The 22,090-nt window shown below is 50.5% G+C and overlaps 1 protein-coding gene across 3 annotated transcripts in view; it reads left to right on the plus strand.

The window, feature by feature from the left end:
- wdr5 (WD repeat domain 5) overlaps window positions 1-15,420 on the plus strand; it is a 59,076-nt gene extending 43,656 nt beyond the window's left edge. For 2 of the 3 annotated variants that reach the window (XM_085965188.1, XM_085965187.1), the window contains 7 exons: window positions 460-515; window positions 1,503-1,549; window positions 2,358-2,433; window positions 3,336-3,369; window positions 8,721-8,795; window positions 9,748-9,835; window positions 13,300-14,056. In XM_085965188.1, the coding sequence (XP_085821314.1) occupies window positions 460-515; window positions 1,503-1,549; window positions 2,358-2,433; window positions 3,336-3,369; window positions 8,721-8,795; window positions 9,748-9,835; window positions 13,300-13,400 (477 nt within the window). In that variant the 3' untranslated portion in view covers window positions 13,401-14,056. Of the gene's footprint in view, window positions 1-459; window positions 516-1,502; window positions 1,550-2,357; window positions 2,434-3,335; window positions 3,370-8,720; window positions 8,796-9,747; window positions 9,836-13,299; window positions 14,057-14,094 lie in introns of those variants that run through there. The other variant, XM_085965190.1, reaches the window with a different exon arrangement.
- Window positions 15,421-22,090: the final 6,670 nt, after the last annotated feature.

A 22,090-nucleotide genomic window follows, 5' to 3' on the forward strand; every position in this document is an offset into this window, starting at 1 on the left:
CCCCATTCGCCCTATCGCAGCCCTTCACATAATGTGAATAACTTGTATTATATCTGCTCTTAGCCTTCTCTGCCGCAGTGGGAATAGTCACAGAATCTCAATTCTCCTCATAGTCTCCCATCCCTGGCACCACCTGGTGAATCCACACCGTCCGCTCTCTCTGGCTTTAATCTCCTTTCAATAATGGGCGCCTAAACTGCACACTGTCTCTAACTGTGGACCAGCCGATGTTTTGTACAAATTCATCGTAACTTCACCCTTGGAGTCTATGCCCCTATTTGTAAAACTGTTGCAGTTATCTTTTTATAGCCTCTCGTGCATGGGATTATTTTATAACAAACTGGTCATTGTCGGAGGGAATTGGTGTGAAATGCTGCCACCTTGTGGAAGTTCGTGTTGCGATGAGTTGCTGCCTTGGCTATTTATATGACTGGACGTGTGTTGAATTCATCCTCCCAGGTACATTTTAACCGAGATGGATCCCTCATTGTCTCCAGTAGTTACGATGGGCTGTGGTAAGTGTTACTTTGTCAATTTTGCCTGCTCCATATTTTTCTCACTCGCAAGTTAAGACGCACTGAAGTGACTGGAACCTGGGCCACAATAAAGGAGGAAAGAACGAACTTGCGTTTATACATCGCATTTCTTAACCTCGGGACGTCACAAAGCGCTTTACAGCCAATGGAGTACTTTTGAAGTGTAGTCACTGTTGTAGTCTAGGAATAATACCACCACAATGGGTGGAGGGAGCTCTCTAGCACCACCAGCAGGTGTTTGAAGATCTGTTGCTGTAATTCTGAATCGACTGTATAAACAAGACAGCGTGCTGTGCCCGGTTGGGGAGCTTCTTTAGTTCTGAGTCTCAGTATTGAAGCCTCCGATTGTACCTTGTGTGTAATGCAGAACACCCAACTTTCTAATTTAAAAGAATTTTAGCAAAAAATCATAGAATCTTACAGCACAGAAGGAGGCCATTCGGCCCATCGTGCCTGTGCCGGCTCTGTGAAGGAGCTCTCCAATTAGTCCCACTCCCCCTGCTCTTTCCCCAGAGCCTGGCCAATTTCTGCTTTTCAAGTATTTATCCAATTCCCTTTTGAAAGTTACTATTGAATCTGCTTCCCTTTCAGGCAGCGCGTTCCAGATCACAACAACTCGCTGCGGAAAAACATTCTCCTCATCTCCCCTCTGGTTCTTTTGCCAATCACCTTAAATCTGTGTCCTCTGGTTACCGACCCTCCTGCCACTGGAAACAGTTTCTCCTTATTTACTCGATCAAAACCCCTCGATCAAATTTCCCCATAACCTTCTCTGCTCTAAGGAGAACAATCCCAGCTTCTCCAGTCTCTCCACATCACTGAAGTCCCTCTTCCCTGTTCGAGCCTTGTTAACTGGCCAGAAGCAGAATGTGTTGGGGCTACACGCCATGTTGGTTGCTATCTGAAGGAGGAATGCTGTTTTGGGCACAGATCCTTTTTAAACAGCTTCTTTCTCTGTTTTTGCAGCCGAATCTGGGACACTGCGTCGGGGCAATGCCTTAAAACACTGATCGGTAAGTGATCCCGAGAGCCTGGGCATGGACTGGGGGGCAGGGGCGGCGGGGTGGGGGGGGTGGGTGGGTGAGTCCGGCCCTGCTCGGTAAACCAAAATATAAAATGCTGGCGCAGCCTAACAGCTGGCTGTCTCCCTCTCCCTGGTATCTCCCCCTCACGGCCAGTCGTTACAAGTGAGCCTAATTAGTGAGTGTTGGCAAGCTATTCACCTGGGGCAGGCATCGTAGCTTTGCCTGATCCTGTCCACACATTTTCCAGCAATGATCAGGACCCGGGCTGATTTCCCCTCTCTCTAACCCAGGGGTCACTGGGCAGTGATCAGGAGCAGGAACCCGGGCTGATTTCCCTCTCTAACCCAGGGGTCACTGGGCAGTGATCAGGAGCAGGAACACTGGCTGATTTCCCCTCTCTCTAACCCAGGGGTCACTGGGCAGTGATCAGGAGCAGGAACCCTGGCTGATTTCCCCTCTCTCTAACCCAGGGGTCACTGGACAGTGATCAGGAGCAGGAACCAGGGCTGATTTCCCCTCTCTCTAACCCAGGGTCACTGGACAGTGATCAGGAGCAGGAATCCTGCTCTGGCTGAGATCGGGAGGGATCGAGCAGAGATGTCTGGAAACTTTCTGGTCTGCGGGATTGAGATCCAAACCGGGTGGGACAGCCACAAGCCGGGGGCTAGGCTGATTCCATCAGTATGCACAGTGCCGAACATTGCTGTTTGTTCATGTTCCCTGGGGGCTGCTTATGGTCCAGTTCAGCTCTCTGTGCAGTGTCGGCTCCGCACTAACGATGTGTTTCTCTCCACAGACGATGATAATCCTCCCGTGTCCTTCGTGAAATTCTCCCCGAACGGGAAATACATTCTGGCAGCAACACTTGACAAGTAAGGAGGCTCCTGCCGCACACCTGCTCGCTGGCTGCAGGCTGCGGAGCGGCCCTGGGCCCTGGTGTGTCCCAACACAAAGCTCCGCCTGATCACAGCGGGTGTGCAACCCGACCCCCTCGCCCAGCAACAATGTTCCCGTTAATTGTTTTGGGTGCGGCCCATTCAAAATACAGAGCCTGCGTGGCTTTTCCAATTGAAAAGCTAGCGAGCCGTCTGCGCGGGAGGTCAAGAGAGCAGCGCCTACCCTCCCCCTCTCAGCGCGTCCCCCTCGACCCCCCAGCACGTCCCCCTCCCCCCCTCCTCCCCCCAGCGCGTCCCCCTCGTCCCCCCCTCCCGCCAGCGCCTCCCCCCAGCGCATCCCCTTCGTCCCCCCACTCCCCCCCCGCGCGTCCCCCCCTCCCCCCCAGCGCGTCCCCCTCGTCCCCCCCCCTCCCCCCAGCGCGTCCCCCTCGTCCCCCCCTCCCGCCAGCGCCTCCCCCCAGCGCATCCCCCTCGTCCCCCCACTCCCCCCCAGCGCGTCCCCCCCTCCCCCCCAGCGCGTCCCCCTCGTCCCCCCCCCTCCCCCCAGCGCGTCCCCCTCATCCCCCCTCCCCCCAGCGCGTTCCCCTCGTCCCCTCCCCATGATTAACCCCAGCACCCAGTAACATTGACCCTGGCCCCACGCGGGAATTCTGCAGTGTGGTTTGGGGGGGTGAAAGGGGCCCCTCGGCCTGGCAGCACACTGTATCGGGAGACCCCATGCCTGGGGGGTAGTGGAGGGTGGACGAGCTGGGAGGGGGTGGGGAGAGAATGAGCTGGGGGGCTGCGGGGAATGGCTATAACCTGGAATTTGGATCATGGCCCTACTTGTAACATTCTTGAAATTTATTTTCTAAAATAAATATTTCTGTCTTTTCCAGCACTCTGAAACTTTGGGACTACAGTAAAGGAAAGGTACGTATAGCAAGTTCCCCAGACACTGTGTCTCACTGGGGTACGGGTTCCACAGGCACTGACTCTCACTGGGGTACGGGTTCCACACACACCGACCCTCACTGGGGTACGGGTTCAACAGACACTGACTCTCACTGGGGTACGGGTTCCACAGACACTGACTCTCACTGGGGTACGGGTTCCACAGACACTGACTCTCACTGGGGTACGGGTTCCACAGGCACTGACTCTCACTGGGGTACGGGTTCCACACACACTGACTCTCACTGGGGTACGGGTTCCACACACACCGACCCTCACTGGGGTACGGGTTCAACAGACACTGACTCTCACTGGGGTACGGGTTCCACAGACACTGACTCTCACCGGGGTACGGGTTCCACAGACACTGACTCTCACTGGGGTACGGGTTCCACAGACACTGACTCTCACCGGGGTACGGGTTCCACAGACACTGACTCTCACCGGGGTACGGGTTCCACAGACACTGACTCTCACTGGGGTACGGGTTCCACAGACACTGACTCTCACCGGGGTACGCGTTCAACAGACACTGACTCTCACTGGGGTACGGGTTCCACAGACACTGACTCTCACCGGGGTACGGGTTCCACAGACACTGACTCTCACTGGGGTACGGGTTCCACAGACACTGACTCTCACTGGGGTACGGGTTCCACAGACACAGACTCTCACTGGGGTACGGGTTCCACAGACACTGACTCTCACTGGGGTACGGGTTCCACAGACACTGACTCTCACTGGGGTACGGGTTCCACAGACACTGACTCTCACTGGGGTACGGGTTCCACAGACACTGACTCTCACTGGGGTACGGGTTCCACAGACACTGACTCTCACTGGGGTACGGGTTCCACAGACACTGACTCTCACTGGGGTACGGGTTTCACAGACACTGACTCTCACTGGGGTACGGGTTCCACAGACACTGACTCTCACTGGGGTACGGGTTCCACAGACACTGACTCTCACTGGGGTACGGGTTTCACAGACACTGACTCTCACTGGGGTACGGGTTCCACAGACACTGACTCTCACTGGGGTACGGGTTCCACAGACACTGACTCTCACTGGGGTACGGGTTCCACAGACACTGACTCTCACTGGGGTACGGGTTCCACAGACACTGACTCTCACTGGGGTACGGGTTCCACAGACACTGACTCTCACTGGGGTACGGGTTCCACAGACACTGACTCTCACTGGGGTACGGGTTCCACAGACACTGACTCACTGGGGTACGGGTTCCACAGACACTGACTCACTGGGGTACGGGTTACATTAGAACATAAGAACATAAGAAGTAGGAGCAGGAGTAGGCCATACGGCCCCTCGGGCCTGCTCCGCCATTCAATAGGATCATGGCTGATCCGAATCTAGACTCACGTCCACTTCCCTGCCCTCTCCCCGTAACCCCTAATTCCCTTATCTGCTAGGAAACTGTCTATCTCCATTTTAAATTTATTTAATGTTGCAGCTTCCACAGCTCTCTGGGGTAGCAAATTCCATAGATTTACCACCCTCTGAGTGAAGAAGTTTCTCCTCATCTCAGTTTTGAAAGGGCAGCCCCTTATTATAAGATTATGCCACCTAGTTCTAGTCTCACCCATCAGTGGAAACATCCTCACCGCATCCACCCGATCAAGCCCCCTCACAATCTTATATGTTTCGATAAGATCGCCTCTCATTCTTCTGAACTCCAATGAGTAGAGTCCCAACCTACTCAACCTTTCCTCATACGTCAACCCCCTCATCTCCGGAATCAACCGAGTGCACCTTCTCTGAACCGCCTCGAGAGCAAGTATATCTTTTCTTAAATATGGAAACCAAAACTGCACGCAGTATTCCAGGTGTGGCCTCACCAATACCCTGTATAACTGCAGCAAGACTTTCCTGTTTTTATACTCCATCCCCCTTGCAATAAAAGCCAAGATTCCATTGGCCTTCCTGATCGCCTGCTGCACCTGCATACTAACTTTTTGTGTTTCATGCACCAAGACCCCCAGATCCCTTTGTACTGTAGCATTTTGCAGTTTCTCTCCATTTAGATAATAACTTGCTCTTGATTTTTTCTGCCAAAGTGCATAACCTCACACTTTCCAACATTATATTGCATCTGCCAAATCTCTGCCCACTCACTTAGCCTGTCTATGTTCTTTTGCAGGTTTTTTATGTCCTCCTCACTCACTGCTTTCCCTCCCATCTTTGTATCGTCGGCAAACTTGGATATGTTGCACTCGGTCACTTCCCCCAAATCGTTAATATAGATTGTAAAGAGTTGGGGTCCCAGCACTGACCCCTGCGGAACACCACTGGTTACTGATTGCCAGCCCGAGAACGAACCATTTATCCCAACTCTTTGTTTTCTGTTAGAGAGCCAATCTTCCACCCATGCCAGTATATTACCCCCAATCCCGTGATTTTTTATCTTGATCGGTAATCTTTTGTGTGGAACCTTGTCAAATGCCTTTTGGAAGTCCAAATACACTACATCCACTGGTTCCCCTTTATCCACCCTGTATGTTACGTCCTCAAAGAATTCGAGCAAATTTGTCAAACATGACTTCCCCTTCATGAAACCATGCTGACTCTGTCCTATTAAATTATGTTTATCCAAATGCTCTGTTACTGTTTCCTTAATAATGGACTCCAACATTTTGCCAACCACAGATGTTAGGCTAACTGGTCTGTAGTTTCCGGCTTTTTGTCTACTTCCCTTCTTAAATAAGGGTGTTACATTAGCAGTTTTCCAATCTGCCGGGACCTTTCCTGAGTCCAGGTAGTTTTGGAAAATAATCACCAATGCATCCACAATCCCTACCGCCCCTTCTCTCAAGACCCTAGGATGTAGGCCATCAGGTCCGGGGGATTTATCCGCCTTAAGTCCCATTATTTTACCGAGTACCATCTCCTTAGTGATTTTAATCGTCTTTAGCTCCTCCCCCCCCCCCATTGCCCCCTGTTTGTCCAGTGTTGGGATATTTTTAGTGTCCTCTACTGTAAAGACTGATACAAAATATTTGTTCAGCGTCTTTGCCATCTTTATGTTCCCCACCACTAGTTTCCCGGTCCCATCCTCTAAGGGACCAACGTTCACTTTAGCCACCCTTTTTCTTTTTATGTAGCTGTAGAACCTCTTGCTATCTGTTTTTATATTTTCTGCTAGTTTACTTTCATAATCTATCTTCCCTTTCTTAATTAATCTTTGTTATTGTTTGCTGGCTTTTAAATGCTTCCCAATCTGCTATCCTCCCACTAGATTTGGCTACTTTATATGCCCTTGTTTTCAGTCGGATACTATCCTTTATTACTTTACTAAGCCACAGATGACTGTCTTTTCTTTTACTCCCCTTTTTCCTCAGTGGAATATATTTATCTTGAAAGATGTGAAATATCTCCTTGAATGTAGACCACTGCTCTTGTACCGTCTTACACTTTAATCTGTTTTCCCAGTCCACTTTAGTCAATTCTACTCTCATACCTTCATAGTCTCCTTTATTTAAGCTCGGTACGCTGGTTTGAGATCCAACTCTCTCACCGTCAAACTGAATTTGGAATTCAACCATATTATGGTCACTCATCCCAAGGGGATCCTTTACTAGGACATTTTTTATTAATCCTGTCTCATTACACAGGACCAGATCTAAGATTGCCTGCCCCCTGGTTGGTTCAGTAACATACTGCTCAAGGAACCCGTCCCTAATACACTCTATGAACTCTTCCTCAAGGCTGCCATGCCCAATTTGATTAGTCCAGTCAATATGAAAGTTAAAATCCCCCATGATTATAGCTGTTCCCTTATTACAAGCCCCAACTATTTCCTGATTTATACACCGACCAACAGAGTTGCAACTGTTAGGAGGCCTATAGACTACACCCACTGGTGACTTTTTCCCCTTATTCCTTATCTCCACCCAAACTGTTTCACTATCCTGATCCTTTGACCCAATATCATTTCTGACTATTGCAGTGATTCCATCCTTGATTAACATAGCAACCCCACCTCCGTTTCCTTCCTGTCTGTCCTTCCTAATTGTCAAATACCCTTGTATGTTTAATTCCCAGTCATGATCATCTTGCAGCCATGTTTCCGTAATGGCCACCAGATCATACCCATGTGTAGTTATTTGTACCGTCAACTCGTCTATTTTGTTATGAATGCTGCGTGCATTCAGATAAAGAACTTTCAAATATGTTTTCTGACAATTTATTCCTGCTTTTACCCCCTTTACTACTTTACCATTATACATTCTGTCCCTTCCTGACACGTTCTGGTTTTTAATTCCCCCACTGCTACCTTGCTCTATTGCCTTCTCCGCTGTCATTTTTATTTTTCGCTCTCTTAAAACCTCCCCCCCACTAATTAGGTTCCATACACACTGACTCTCACTGGGGTACGGGTTCCACAGACACTGACTTTCACTGGGGTACGGGTTCCACACACACTGACTCTCACTGGGGTACGGGTTCCACACACACTGACTCTCACTGGGGTACGGGTTCCACACACACTGACTCTCACTGGGGTACGGGTTCCACACACACTGACTCTCACTGGGGTACGGGTGCCCTCTAGTACGTGACTCAGGTGGGCGTTCTTCATGTTTGAGCCTAGTTAGAGTCTCAGCATGGAATGAGCGAATCATAGCAGAGCCTGGCCTACATCCCATCCAACATTCAGTCACATACTTGTTCTAGCGGAGGAGTGGGACTAATTGGAGAGCTCTTTCAAAGAGCCAGTACAGGCACGATGGGCAGAATGGCCTCCTTCTGTGCTGTAAGATTCTGAGGATTCATTCAGTGAATGGGCCACAGGGAGGAGCCACTTACCCATTTCCTTTAAATGCAGTTTGAAAATGTAACCCCTCCTGTGCGCCGCTCCTTCCTCGAGTCTAAGGCAGTCAGAGCTTCCATTCCTGCCCCAGCACCAAACAGGCGTGTGAGTGACTGCCGGCACCTCCCTGCGAGACATCCTGTGTCAAACAGGCGCAGGACAATGTTCCCTCTAATTTTTATTTTTGGTGCGCAGTCCCTTTAAATTTGCTGCATGGCCGCGGTATCTTTTCCAGCGGAACAGCTGGTGAGTGGCCTGCGTGGAAATTCCCAGTGGATGCACGGCCACGCAGCTTGGGGGGAACATTGGCGCAGCATTACCGGAGTCAGACTTGGTGAGAGATTTCATATTTAAACATTTCACCTACACCGTCGTACACACAGTAGTTGTTCATTTGCCTGTGTTGCCCTGAGGGCTTCAGCCGACGTTGTTTGTGGATCATGTCCATCACTGTATGGCTGAGAAGCCATGCTGATGCTCACTTTGTGTGTTACAGTGTTTAAAGACCTACACAGGGCACAAGAACGAGAAGTACTGCATATTCGCCAACTTCTCTGTTACTGGTGGCAAGGTAAGTCCAGCTTTTATTGCAGGACTGCAGTGTAATGGGGTTCCCCATCTGTCTCTCCTGTCCTGAAGCTGTTGGCTGGGATCCTTGGGTCACAGCCTCCCTCAAGGTGCCTCTCCCCAAGTCGGCGTTCTTTCTGCGTGAGCCTTGGAGAGCTATTGAACTGTGGAGGGTATTGCATTGGGCCCACCCTGTCATTTTGCAGCAGGGGTCACTGGACAGCGATGAGGGGCAGGAACCCTGAGGGCCATTGTCGCCCAGCCCACGCCCTCACTCGGCACGGACCAGGGCTGGGGGGTCTGGTCTTCATCTCGCTCAACACTGTCACGTGATCTGAGTAAGAGATTTTAGGTTGCAAGTCCATCTGTGTGGATTTAACCACACTTAACCGTGGACAATTCAGGTCTCCATATTACAAAATGGATATCGAGGCACTGGAGAAATATTTACAAAGATGATAGCAGAACTGAGAGGTTATAACTATCAGGAAAGATTGAACGGGCTGGGGCTCTTTTTTCTAGAAAAGAGAAGACTGAGGGGTGACCTGATCGAGATCTTTAAAATTATGGAAGGGGTTTGATAGGGTAGGTATAGCGAAGGTGTTTCCACTTGTGGGGGAGACCAGAACTGGGGGCCATAAATATAAGAGAGTCACTAATAAATCCAGTCGGGAATTCAGGAGGAACTTCTTTACCCAGAGAGTGGTGAGAATGTGGAACTCGCCCCCACAGGGAGTGGTTGAGGTGAATAGCAGAGATACATTTATGGGGAATCTAGATAAACACATGGGGAAGAAAGGAATAGAAGCTGATGGGGTGAGATGAAGAGGGTGGGAGGAGACTCGTGTGAAGTATAAACACCGGCACGGGCCGGATGTCCTATTTCTGTGCTGTAAATTCTGTATAATTCTGTGTTTGCTTTTTGTGATGAACAATTGTGATTTTCCTTTTTGAAGTGGATCGTCTCGGGGTCTGAGGACAACTTTGTGTACATTTGGAACCTCCAGACAAAGGAGATCGTGCAGAAATTACAGGGACACACAGGTGAGCGGCCGAGGCCCCTGCCTGTAAACAGCGCTCGGGATCGCGCACGTTAGGCCTGTACACAGCGCTCGGGATCGAGCACATCAGGTCTGTACACAGCGCTCGGAATTGCACACGTTAGGCCTGTACATAGCACTCGGGATCGCGCACGCTAGGCTTGTACACAGCGCTCAGGATCGCGCACGTTAGGGCTGTACACAGCACTCGGGGTCGCGCACGTTAGGCCTGTACACAGCGCTCGGGAATCGGGCACGTTAGGGCTGTACACAGCGCTCAGGGTCGCGCACGTTAGGCCTGTACACAGCGCTCGGGAATCGGGCACGTTAGGGCTGTACACAGCGCTCGGGAATCGGGCACGTTAGGCCTGTACACAGCGCTCGGGGTCGCGCACGTTAGGCCTGTACACAGCGCTCGGGATCGCGCACGTTAGGCCTGTACACAGCGCTTGGGAATCGGGCACGTTAGGGCTGTACACAGCGCTCGGGGTCACGCATGTTAGGCCTCTACACAGCGCTCAGGATCGCGCACGTTAGGGCTACAACACGAACACTCCCCACATTCAATGAAGTACTTTTGAAGTGTGGAATGTGGCTTCAACCTTTACTTTCTGGCTCAGAGGCGCAAGTGTTACCAACTGCACCAAATAAAACTTCAAACCCTCAGCTTTACAGATGAAGGAACGTAGGAACAGGAGGAGGCCATTCAGCCCCTCGAGCCTGTTACACAGGAACAGGAGGAGGCCATTCAGCCCCTTGAGCCTGTTACACTGGAACAGGAGGAGGCCATTCAGCCCCTCGAGCCTGTTACACAGGAACAGGAGGAGGCCATTCAGCCCCTCGAGCCTGTTACACGGGAACAGGAGGAGGCCATTCAGCCCCTCGAGCCTATTACACGGGAACAGGAGGAGGCCATTCAGCCCCTCGAGCCTATTACACGGGAACAGGAGGAGGCCATTCAGCCCCTCGAGCCTATTACACGGGAACAGGAAGAGGCCATTCAGCCCCTCGAGCCTATTACACGGGAACAGGAGGAGGCCATTCAACCCCTCGAGCCTATTACACAGGAACAGGAGGAGGCCATTCAGCCCCTCGAGCCTATTACACGGGAACAGGAAGAGGCCATTCAGCCCCTCGAGCCTGTTCCACCATTCAGTTAGATCAGGGCTGATCTGTATCTTAACCCCATCTCCCCACCTTGGTTCCGTAACCCTTAATACCCTCGCCCAACAAAAATCCAACAACCAGTTTTGAAATTTCCAATTGACCCCCAGCCTCAACAGCTTTCTGGGGGAGTGAGTTCCAGATTCCCACCACCCTTTGTGTGAAGAAGTGCTTCCTGACATCACCCCTGAACGGCCTGGCTCTAATTTTAAGGTTCTGCCCCCTTGTTCTGGACTCCCCCCACCAGAGGAAATAGTTTCTCTCTTTCGACCCCATCAACTCCTTTAATCATCTTAAACACCTCGATTAGATCACCCCTTAATCTTCTAAACTCCAGGGAATACAAGCCCAGTCTGTGCAACCTGTCCTCGGAATTTAACCCTTTCAGCCCCGGTATCATTCTGGTGAATCTGCGCTGCCCCCCCCTCCGAGGCCGATATATCCTTCCTGAAGGGCGGGGCCCAGGACTGAGCGCAGTCGCTCCGGGTGGGGTCTGACCAGAGCTCCGTACAACTGAAGCATCAATTCCTCCCCTTTGTAATCCAGCCCTCGAGATAAAGCCCAACATTCCGTTCTGCCGAAGGGTCTTGGAGCTGAAACGTTGACTCGGTTTCTCTCTCCCCGGCGTTGCCTGGCCTGCTGAGTTTTTCCAGCGTTTTCTGTTGTTATTTCCAACATTCCATTGGTCTTTTAAATTATTTTTTGTACCAGCTTTTACTGATTTTGTACTTGGACCCTTAAATCTTTCTGCTCCCCCACAGTTCCCAGCTTCTCACCATTTAGAAAATTCTTGGGTCCAAAGTGAGTGACCTCACACTTCCCCACATTGAACTCCATCGGGCAGTTTTGCCCACTCACTGAATGTCGCTTTGCAACTTTCTGCTCCCATCTCCACTATTCACTGTGCCACCTAACTTAGTGTTGTCAGCAAACTTGGATATTCGGCTCTATTCCTTCATCCAAGTCATTGCGAAGTATAACCGGGGCTCACTGGGCAGCACCTTTGCCTCTGAGTCGGAAGGTCGTGGGCTGAAGCCCCACTCCAGAGACTTGAGCACACAAATCCAGGCCAACACTCCAGTGCAGTACTGAGGGAGTGCTGCACTGTCTGAGGTGCCGTCTTTCAGATGAAACGTTAATCCGAGGCCTGTCTGCTCTCCCAGGTGGACGTAAAAGATCCCGCGACACTATTTTGAAGAAGAGCAGGGGAGTTCTCCCTGGTATCCTGGCCAACATTTATCCCTCAATCAACATCACTGAAACCTATTCTCTGGTCATTTTCACATTGCTGTTTGTGGGAGCTTGCTGTGCACAAATTGGCTGCCGTGTTTCCCACATTACAACAGTGACTACACTTCATACAGTACTCCATTGGCTGTACAGCTCTTTGGGACGCCCGGTGGTCCTTTAGAAATGCAAGTCTTTTTGTGAAAATCTGAGACCCCGCCCCGTGCAGATCCCTGGGGGACACCACTAGCCACATCCTGCCATGGTGTAGGGAAGGAATAAAATCAGATGTTGGGGAGGTGACTGAAGGGAGGGGGAAAGTTAAAGAGGATCTTGTGGAGGTTTAGAAAGTGCGGGCGATGTAATGGGGAAGTGGGATTTAGAGAGAGTGTTCCAAAGTCCGGGGCTTGTTTGAAAGCTTTGCTGCTGAACCTCCCTGCAGAATAACTCATTACACTTCAAAAGCACTTCATTGAATGTGAAGCGCTTTGCGACATCCCGAGGATGTTATAAGGTGCCTATAAATGCATATCGTTCTTTTGCTGCATTATCGGTGCTGTGGAGGTTTCTGGATCTTGTACATTGTCTCTCCCATTAACTGGATCTCTCACAGGCTGTGCTACTTTACTGCTCTCAGTTGCACTGTGTATAATTTTAGTCAGAGCTTGTTACAATTTTGCTTAATTCTCTTGGGCTTTGCAGTCCACTCCCGGAAGTATGAGTAACAGAAGGAGGCCATTCAGCCTCTCGTGTAAAGAGGTGCTTCCTGGCATCATCCCAGAACGGCCTAGCGCGAATTCTACGGTTATGCCCATGTTCTGGACAGTGTTGTCCTCTCTCAGGTGAAGCAGCTGATATTGTCAAACCACAGTCCCTGACTGCAGCAGACATCCTGCACCAGCTGCCCTGTGACCTCTGAATGAGAGCAGCGGTTTAATGATGAATTTGGAGCAGTTCTGTGTCCCTGATCTCTGCCCATTAGTCTGTTTGGACTCAGTGCAGGGGGTCGTGATTGGAGGGTTTCTCTCTCCCTGTGCCAGGGTTTGTATCATCAACTCTCTGCCTGTTCTGTTGCAGACGTTGTGATCTCCACAGCCTGTCACCCAACAGAAAACATCATCGCGTCGGCAGCACTGGAGAACGACAAGACAATCAAACTGTGGAGGAGTGACTGTTAGAGAGCAGCGTCTCCGCTTTGAGAACTGTGCCCTGTCCCAGCCTCCCCGACACCGGGACAGGCCCCTCGAACTCCTGACGTCTGAGACTGTGCGGACCCTGCCCGAACCGGTGACACCGGATTACAGACCCAGTGGGAGCATCGGAACAAATCCCGTTTTTACTGCGGATTCATAACACTTAGCAAATTATTGTACGCTTAAAACACTCACGCACTCACACTCACGCACACACTCGCAGACACACGCACACTCGCAGACTGACGCGCACACGCTCGCACACTGACATACTCGTGCACACACCAACACACATGCTCACGCGCGCACACATCTGACTAAAAGTTTCTTTTTAAGTGACCAAATCACTTGTGGTTTTTCCCCATCTCGATTCTTGTGAAAACTCTCATTTTTTTAAAAGCAGGGTTAGTTGTTGGTAGTGGAGTGTTTTTGTAAACTTGGTGTTGATAGTTGGCTGCGAGTTTAAATTAGTCAGTCAACCATCTTTTGTCTTTTAAATTCCTTTTTTTTGTGTCTCTTTGTCTCCAGATGCCCCCCTCCCTGCCCCTTCCCCCAGTGGCTCCAGGTTACTGACCAGCTGTACTGACCGGTAACTGCCACTGACCCCTGGGACCTTCGACAGTCCTGCCATGGCCGCCCAGGCTAAGATCGAGTGGACAGTCCTGCCATGGCCGCCCAGGCTAAGATCGAGTGTGCCGTGCGGACAGATTCAGTCTGGTAATCGTACCCTCGCTGCTGCTTGTGTACAGATCTCTCCCAACAGTATTCAGCCCTCGCAGCATTATCAGCAGCGCTCCCTGCCATCCTGGGCCTGTGGGGGAGCTGTTTCGGGAGTCGGTGCTACAGACTGGTTACTATCGAGGGTCCCTACTCAAAGCAAAACTGAGCTGCCCGGAGGGCGTGTTGGTCTCATTGCTGCCCCCTTTATACAGTATCGATAGACGGTCAGCTGGTGGGCTGCACAGTGCATGTTCCTGGGGGAGGGGAGACGCTGCGCTAACGAGTGGACCTAAACCGCCAGTGGTAGCACCTCCGATCTCGCCAGATCTCTTGGCTGTGTCCCAGGTGATGATTAATCCTTGTAACCTTGGGCACGTGACCTCGTGGCTCTGTCTCCACCTCCCGTGTGATTGGTTTCATGGGGGCGGGTGAGGGGGTTGCTGTTACAGTGACCGGTGTCACCAGGGGTCAGACCTATGGTGCTGGACATTCTGCTCCGAGCCCCGTTTTCGAAGTGTACGGGAATAATTGTGATTGGATCGCGTCAGCAAAGCTGTGCTCCCGGAGGCGTGCAGGAAGGGAGAGGTCTTTGCATTTTTAATTCAGTGACGGGCTAATTTGAGCATTCCAATCCATGGATGGTTGGGTGGGTAGGTGCAGCTCTCGCTGTGGGACAGTAACAGCAGGTCCCAGGTTCACCCACTGCTCTGTTGGCTGATCGTCGGTGAGTCGTGGCTGTGATTGATCTCCGTGCCCCTGAAGCTTTAAGTCGTGGACAGTGGGGCACGGGTTCCACTGAAAGGACCGTTTGAAATCAGCCGGCGTCATAGACCAGGGTGGGACCTGGCTCTTGCTGGTCCATCCAATTCGACGAGGACATGGGCCAAGCCATTGGGCGAGATTTATCGCAGCTTCCCAATTGGTGACAGTTGAGGGAGTTTGTACACAGGAAGATATCGGGAGTAAATTGGGAGATTGAAATCGTGCTGAAATGTTGTTTTCCCAACCCTTTTCCTTTGATGTCAAGTGCTGACCTCTTTCCCTGAACATGCTTTGTACAGCGCCTCGTGACTGTGGAGCCAGTATCTTTTAGTATTTCAGTTAGTTTGAGTTGCTGACAGTACTGTGTAATAAATAGACACTGAGGAAATACTTCCCATTACCTGTGAACAGTGTAATAGTTGTGATGATCTCTCCTGGAGTCAGACCTTTCAGCTGTCTGAGGTTTTGGTGTCATTTCCCCCTCAATTCCCTGTTAATACAAGAGGTTTGAACAGAATAAAAACCCCGTGTCTCTGTATTTTTTGCTGGCAGGAGGGGTGGCGGGACGTGATACGTCAACTGGAAACCGATTTCAGGCTGCAATCAATTTCTGTTGAATACACAGGACATTACATAATAGAGCCAAACTCCAAGAACGGCTCAAGTTACTATCAAAACCCACATATTGTCTGCACAGAGCATTTTGAACTGGGGTACAGTACTGGTGGGTACAGGTCTGTCGCTGTATAACGGGTACAGTACTGGTGGGTACAGGTCTGTCGCTGTAACGGGTACAGTACTGGTGGGTACAGGTCTGTCGCTGTATAACACTGGGGTACAGTACTGGTGGGTACAGGTCTGTTGCTGTATAACGGGTACAGTACTGGTGGGTACAGGTCTGTCATTAACGGGTACGGGTTCCACAGACACTGACTTTCACTGGGGTACAGGTTCCACAGACACTGACTCTCACTGGGGTACGGGGTCCACAGACACTGACTCTCACTGGGGTACGGGGTCCACAGACACTGACTCTCACTGGGGTACGGGTTCCACAGACACTGACTCTCACTGGGGTAGGGGTTCCACAGACACTGATCATTCTCTGATACCTCCCCATTATTCGTGTGCAAGCCTGGACAGTGTGTTTCATGTATAATTGACCATGTGGGTATCCGAGGTAAGCTTGATCATATCCTCATGTGAGGAGTGACTAGATAGTGATCAGGAGCCAGAGCTGATTCCCCACCCAGTTTGGGTTGCGCCCGGACCCCTCTGCTACAGACTCCATTACATCCTTGGCGCAAACACAGATGCAATGTGAATTCCAGAGGTGAGGTGAGAGTGACTGCCGTTAACATCAAGGCAGCATTCGACCACGTGTGGCATCAAGGAGCCCTGGTAAAATTGGGAGTCAATGGGCCTCAGCGGCAGGAAAACTTTCCATTGGCTGCAGTCATACCTAGCACAAAGGAAGGTGGTTGCTGGCCAATAATCTCAGCCCCAGGACATCGCTGCAGGAGTTCCTCAGGGCAATGTCCCAGACCCAACCCTCTTCAGCTGCTTCATCAATGGCTTAGAGGGTGCGGAATTCTTAAAGTGCATCCAGGAGAGCTTTTTTGAGCCAGCATGTAGAAAGTCCCACAAGAGAGGTAGCGGTACTGGACCAAATTCTAGAGAATGTACCCGGGCAAGTGGTAGAAGTGTCAGTCGGAGAGCATTTTGTTGACGGTGACCATAATTCGGTGAGATTTAAGGTAGTCATGGAAAAGGACAAAGAGGGACCGGAAATAAAGGTTCTAAATTGGGGGGGAAGGCCAATTTTAATATGATAAGGCAGGATCTGGCCAAAGTCGACTGGGATCAGCTACTTGTAGGAAAATCCGCATCGGAGCAATGGGAGTCTTTCAGAAAGGAAATAGAGAAAGTACAATGCCAACATGTTCTCGTAAAGGTCAAGGGTGGGATCAACAAGTCCAGGGAAGCCTGGATGTCAAGGGATATGCAAGAATGGATTAGGAAAAAGGAGACTTTTGGCAGATACAAAGGACTAAAAACAGTGGAAGCCCTAGAGGAGTATAGAAAGTGCAGGGGGGTACTTAAAAAAAGAAATTAGGAGAGCGAAGAGGGGGCATGAAAAAACACTGGCAGGCAAAATAAAGGAAAATCCCAAGGTGTTTTATAAGTATATTAAGGGCAAGAGGATAACCAGGGAAAGAGTAGGGCCCATTAGGGACCAAAGTGGCAATCTGTGTAGAGCCAGAAGATGTGGGTGAGGTTTTAAATGAATATTTTGCATCTGTGTTCACTTTGGAGAAGGACGATGTAGGCATAGAAATCAGGCAGGGGGATTGTGATCTACTTAAACAAATTAGTATTGAGAGGGAGGAGGTACTAGCGGTTTTAGCGGGCTTAAAAGTGGATAAATCCCCAGGCCCAGACGAGATGTATCCCAGGCTGCTGTGTGAGGCAAGGATGGAGATTGCAGGGGCTCTGACACAAATTTTCAGAACCTCTCTGGCCACAGGGGAGGTGCCAGAGGACTGGAGGACAGCTAACGTAGTACCATTATTCAAGAAGGGTAGTAGGGATAAACCAGGGAATTACAGGCCAGTGAGCCTAACATCAGTGGTAGGGAAATTATTGGAAAAAATTCTGAGGGACAGAATTAGTCTCCACTTGGAGAGGCAAGGATTAATCAAGGATAGTCAGCATAGCTTTGTCAGGGGGAGATCATGTCTAACCAATTTGATGAATTTTTCAAGGGGGTGACTAGGTGTGTGGATGAGGGTAGTTCAGTTGATGTAGTCTACATGGACTTCAGTAAGGCGTTTGACAAAGTCCCGCATGGGAGACTGGTCAAGAAGGTAAGAGCCCATGGGATCCAGGGCAATTTGGCATATTGGACCCAAAATTGGCTTAGTGGCAGGAGGCAAAGGGTGATGGTCGAAGGTTGTTTTTGTGACTGGAAGCCTGTGTCTAGTGGTGTACCGTAGGGATCGGTGCTGGGTCCTTTGCTGTTTCTAGTGTACATTAATAATGATTTAGATATGAATGTAGGAGGTATGATCAGTAAGTTCGCAGATGACACGAAAATTGGTGGAGTGGTAAATAGCGAGGAGGGAAGCCTCAGGCTGCAGGACGATATAGATGGGATGGTTAGATGGGCAGAACAGTGGCAAATGGAATTTAACCCTGAAAAGTGTGAGGTGATGCATTTTGGGAGGACTAGCAAGTCAAGGGAATACACAATGAATGATAGGATCCTAGGGAGGATCAGAGGGATCTTGGTGTGTATGTACATTGATCCCTGAAGGCAGCAGGACAGGTAGATAAGGTGGTTAAAAAGCCATATGGGATACTTGCCTTCATTAGCCGAGGCATTGAATATAAGAGCAGGGAGGTTATGATGGAGCTGTACAAAACGCTAGTTAGGCCACAGCTGGAATACTGTGTGTAGTTCTGGTCGCCACACTATAGGAAGGATGTGATTGCATTGGAGAGGGTGCAGAGGAGATTCACCAGGATGTTACCTGGGCTGGAGCGTTTCAGCTATGAAGAGAGACTGGACAGGCTAGGGTTGTTTTCCTTAGAGCAAAGAAGGCTGAGGGGGGACCTGATTGAGGTGTACAAAATTATGAGGGGCACAGATAGGGTAGATAGAAAGGAACTTTTCCCCTTAGTAGAGGGGTCAATAACCAGGGGGCATAGTTTCAAGATAAGGGGCAGGAGGTTTAGAGGGGATTTGAGGAAAAACTTTTTCACCCAGAGGGCGGCTGGAATCTGGAACTCACTGCCTGAAAGGGTGGTAGAGGCAGGAACCCTCACAACATTCAAGAAGCATTTAGATGAGCACTTGAAATCCCATAGCATACAAGGCTACGGACCAAGTGCTGGAAAATGGGATTAGAATAGACAGGGCTTGATGGCCGGCATGGAGACGATGGGCCGAAGGGCCTCTTTCTGTGCTGTATAACTCTATGACTCACTCTATGACTCTCTTATGTATGACTCTCTGGGGGTCTCTCTGTCTCTGTGACACTCTCTGGGGGTCTCTGACTCTCTGTCTCTCTCTGTGTCTCTCTCTCTCTCTCTCTCTCTCTGTCTCTGTGACGCTCTGGGGATCTCTGTGACTCTCTGTCTCTCTCTGGGGGGTCTCTGTCTCTCTGGGCGTCTCTCTGTGACTATCTGGGGGTCTCTGTGACTCTGGGGGTCTCTCTGTGACTATCTCTGGGGGTCTCTGACTCTGGGGGTCTCTCTCTGGGGGTCTCTGACTCTGGGGGTCTCTCTGTCTCTCTCTGGGGGTCTCTGTGACTCTCTGGGGTCTCTGTCTCTCTCTCTGGGGGTCTCTGTGACTCTCTCTCTCTCTGGGGGTCTCTGTGACTCTGTCTCTCTCTGGGGGTCTCTGTGACTGTCTCTCTCTGGGGGTCTCTCTGTCTCTCTGGGGGTCTCTGTGACTCTCTGGGGGTCTCTCTGTCTCTCTCTCTGGGGGTCTCTGTGACTCTCTGTCTCTCTCTGGGGGTCTCTGTGACTCTCTCTGGGGGTCTCTCTGTCTCTCTCTCTGGGGGTCTCTGTGACTCTCTGTCTCTCTCTGGGGGTCTCTGTGACTCTGTCTCTCTCTGGGGGTCTCTGTGACTGTCTCTCTGGGGGTCTCTCTGTCTCTCTGGGGGTCTCTGTGACTCTCTCTGGGGGTCTCTCTGTCTCTCTCTCTGGGGGTCTCTGTGACTCTCTGTCTCTCTCTGGGGGTCTCTGTGACTCTCTCTGGGGGTCTCTCTGTCTCTCTGGGGGTCTCTGTGACTCTCTGTCTCTCTCTGGGGGTCTCTGTGACTCTGTCTCTCTCTCTCTGGGGGTCTCTGTGACTCTGTCTCTCTCTGGGGGTCTCTGTGACTCTCTGTCTCTCTCTGGGGGTCTCTGTGACTGTCTCTCTCTGGGGGTCTCTCTGTCTCTCTGGGGGTCTCTGTGACTGTCTCTCTGGGGGTCTCTGTGACTCTGTCTCTCTGGGGGTCTCTGTGACTGTCTCTCTGGGGGTCTCTCTGTCTCTCTCTCTGTCTCTCTGGGGGTCTCTGTGACTGTCTCTCTCTGGGGGTCTCTCTGTCTCTCTGGGGGTCTCTCTGTCTCTCTGGGGGTCTACCTGTGACTCTCTCTCTGGGGGTCTCTCTGTCTCTCTGGGGGTCTCTGTGACTGTCTCTCTCTGGGGGTCTCTGTGACTGTCTCTCTGGGGGTCTCTGTGACTGTCTCTCTGGGGGTCTCTCTGTCTCTCTCTCTGGGGGTCTCTGTGACTCTGTCTCTCTGGGGGTCTCTGTGACTGTCTCTCTGGGGGTCTCTGTGACTCTGTCTCTCTGGGGGTCTCTGTGACTGTCTCTCTGGGGGTCTCTCTGTCTCTCTCTCTGGGGGTCTCTGTGACTCTGTCTCTCTGGGGGTCTCTGTGACTGTCTCTCTGGGGGTCTCTCTGTCTCTCTCTCTGTCTCTCTGGGGGTCTCTGTGACTCAAATTCAAATTCAAATCGCTTTATTGGCATGATAAGGTACATCTTATGTTGCCAAAGCATCAAAATACATTTATGGTTTACCACATAAACGCGGTTCCATTCATACAGTGTATAAACAGGTATATCCCTGAGTGTATAAATATATTTTCGCATTGTTTATATATATTCTTTTCTTAGTTTACTGGTTGTCCCTCTGTTCATGGCAAGCTGTAACATAGTGCGCCGCCAGTGTTACACAGCTTCTCTCCTCCCCCAGTAGGAATGGGAGTTTTTGGTTGTCAGTCAGATTTCTGAATTCAGGGCATATTTGTGAGAATTTTTGGTAGAAATTCTCCCTGATGCCCTGATATTTTCCACAGGCTGTGAGGAAGTGCATCTCTGTCTCCACTACTCCCTGACTGCAGTGAGAGCATATCCTGTCTTCTCTTGGCAGCCTGGTCTGCCTGTGTCTGCCTTTTTCGATTGCTAGGCTATGTTCGCTAAGTCTGTACCTTGTCAAGGTTCTTCTCAGTTTGTTATCCTTTACCATGGTCAGGTAATCAGCTATGTTGTATTGTCTGTTTAGGGCCAAGTAGCAATTGAGTTTGCTTTGGGTTTTTGTTGTTTCTGCCCAATATGACAGGTATTTTTCCTTTTGCTTAGCGACGATTGTGTTGGGTCGAATTCTTTGTGTTACCCTGTCACTGTCCTGGGGCTGGTTATTGTTAGTAGTGTTAGTAGTTACTTCACTGAGTCCCAGGACTAGTTGACTGAGGGTATTCTTCTTTATGGTCAGCTCTTGGCATTTCAGGGCGTCGTAGTGATAGCATTGGGGATTGCTCATTTGTAGGTGATTCCAAAATTTGGTGGCTCTTTTTTGGATAGTGATTATTAATGGGTATTGGCCTAGTTCCGCCCTGCATGCGTTGTTTACTGTTTTCCTTTGAGTCCGGAGGATACTTTTACAGAATTCTGCATGTAGGATCTCAATTGGGTGTTTGTCCCATTTTGCAAATTCTTGTTGAGTTAGTGGTCCCCAGACCTCACTGCCATAGAGTGCAATTGGTTCAATTACTGATTTGAAAATTTTGAGCCAAATGCTAATTGGGATTTCTATTTGGATTGATTTTTTGATGGCATAGAAAGCCCTTCTTGCTTTCTCTTTCAGTTCATTCACAGCCAGGTCTCTGTGACTCTCTCTGGGGGTCTCTGTGACTCTCTCTCTCTGTCTCTCTCTCTGGGGGTCTCTGTGACTCTCTCTCTCTGTCTCTCTCTCTGGGGGTCTCTGTGACTCTCTCTCTCTGTCTGTCTCTCTGGGGGTCTCTGTGACTCTCTCTCTCTGTCTCTCTCTCTGGGGGTCTCTGTGACTGTCTCTCTGTCTGTCTCTCTGGGGGTCTCTGTGACTCTCTCTCTCTGGGGGTCTCTCTCTCTGTCTCTCTCTCTGGGGGTCTCTGTGACTGTCTCTCTGTCTGTCTCTCTGGGGGTCTCTGTGACTCTCTCTCTGGGGGTCTCTCTCTCTCTCTCTCTGTGACTCTCTCTCTCTCTGGGGGTCTCTCTCTCTCTCTCTCTCTCTCTCTCTGTGACTCTCTCTCTGGGGGTCTCTCTCTCTGTGACTCTTATTTCTGGAGTTTCTGTATTTGGTTCTAAAAATAAAGGAAGTGAAACTGCTCTGAAGCCTCGGTGTTTGGATCACCGTTTGACGGCACTGGCAGCTGTTATCACTTTG

Source organism: Somniosus microcephalus, chromosome 23 (assembly GCF_052327205.1).
Source record: "Somniosus microcephalus isolate GS21.2 chromosome 23, FLI_Smic_1.0, whole genome shotgun sequence".
Taxonomy (NCBI): Eukaryota; Metazoa; Chordata; class Chondrichthyes; order Squaliformes; family Somniosidae; genus Somniosus; species Somniosus microcephalus.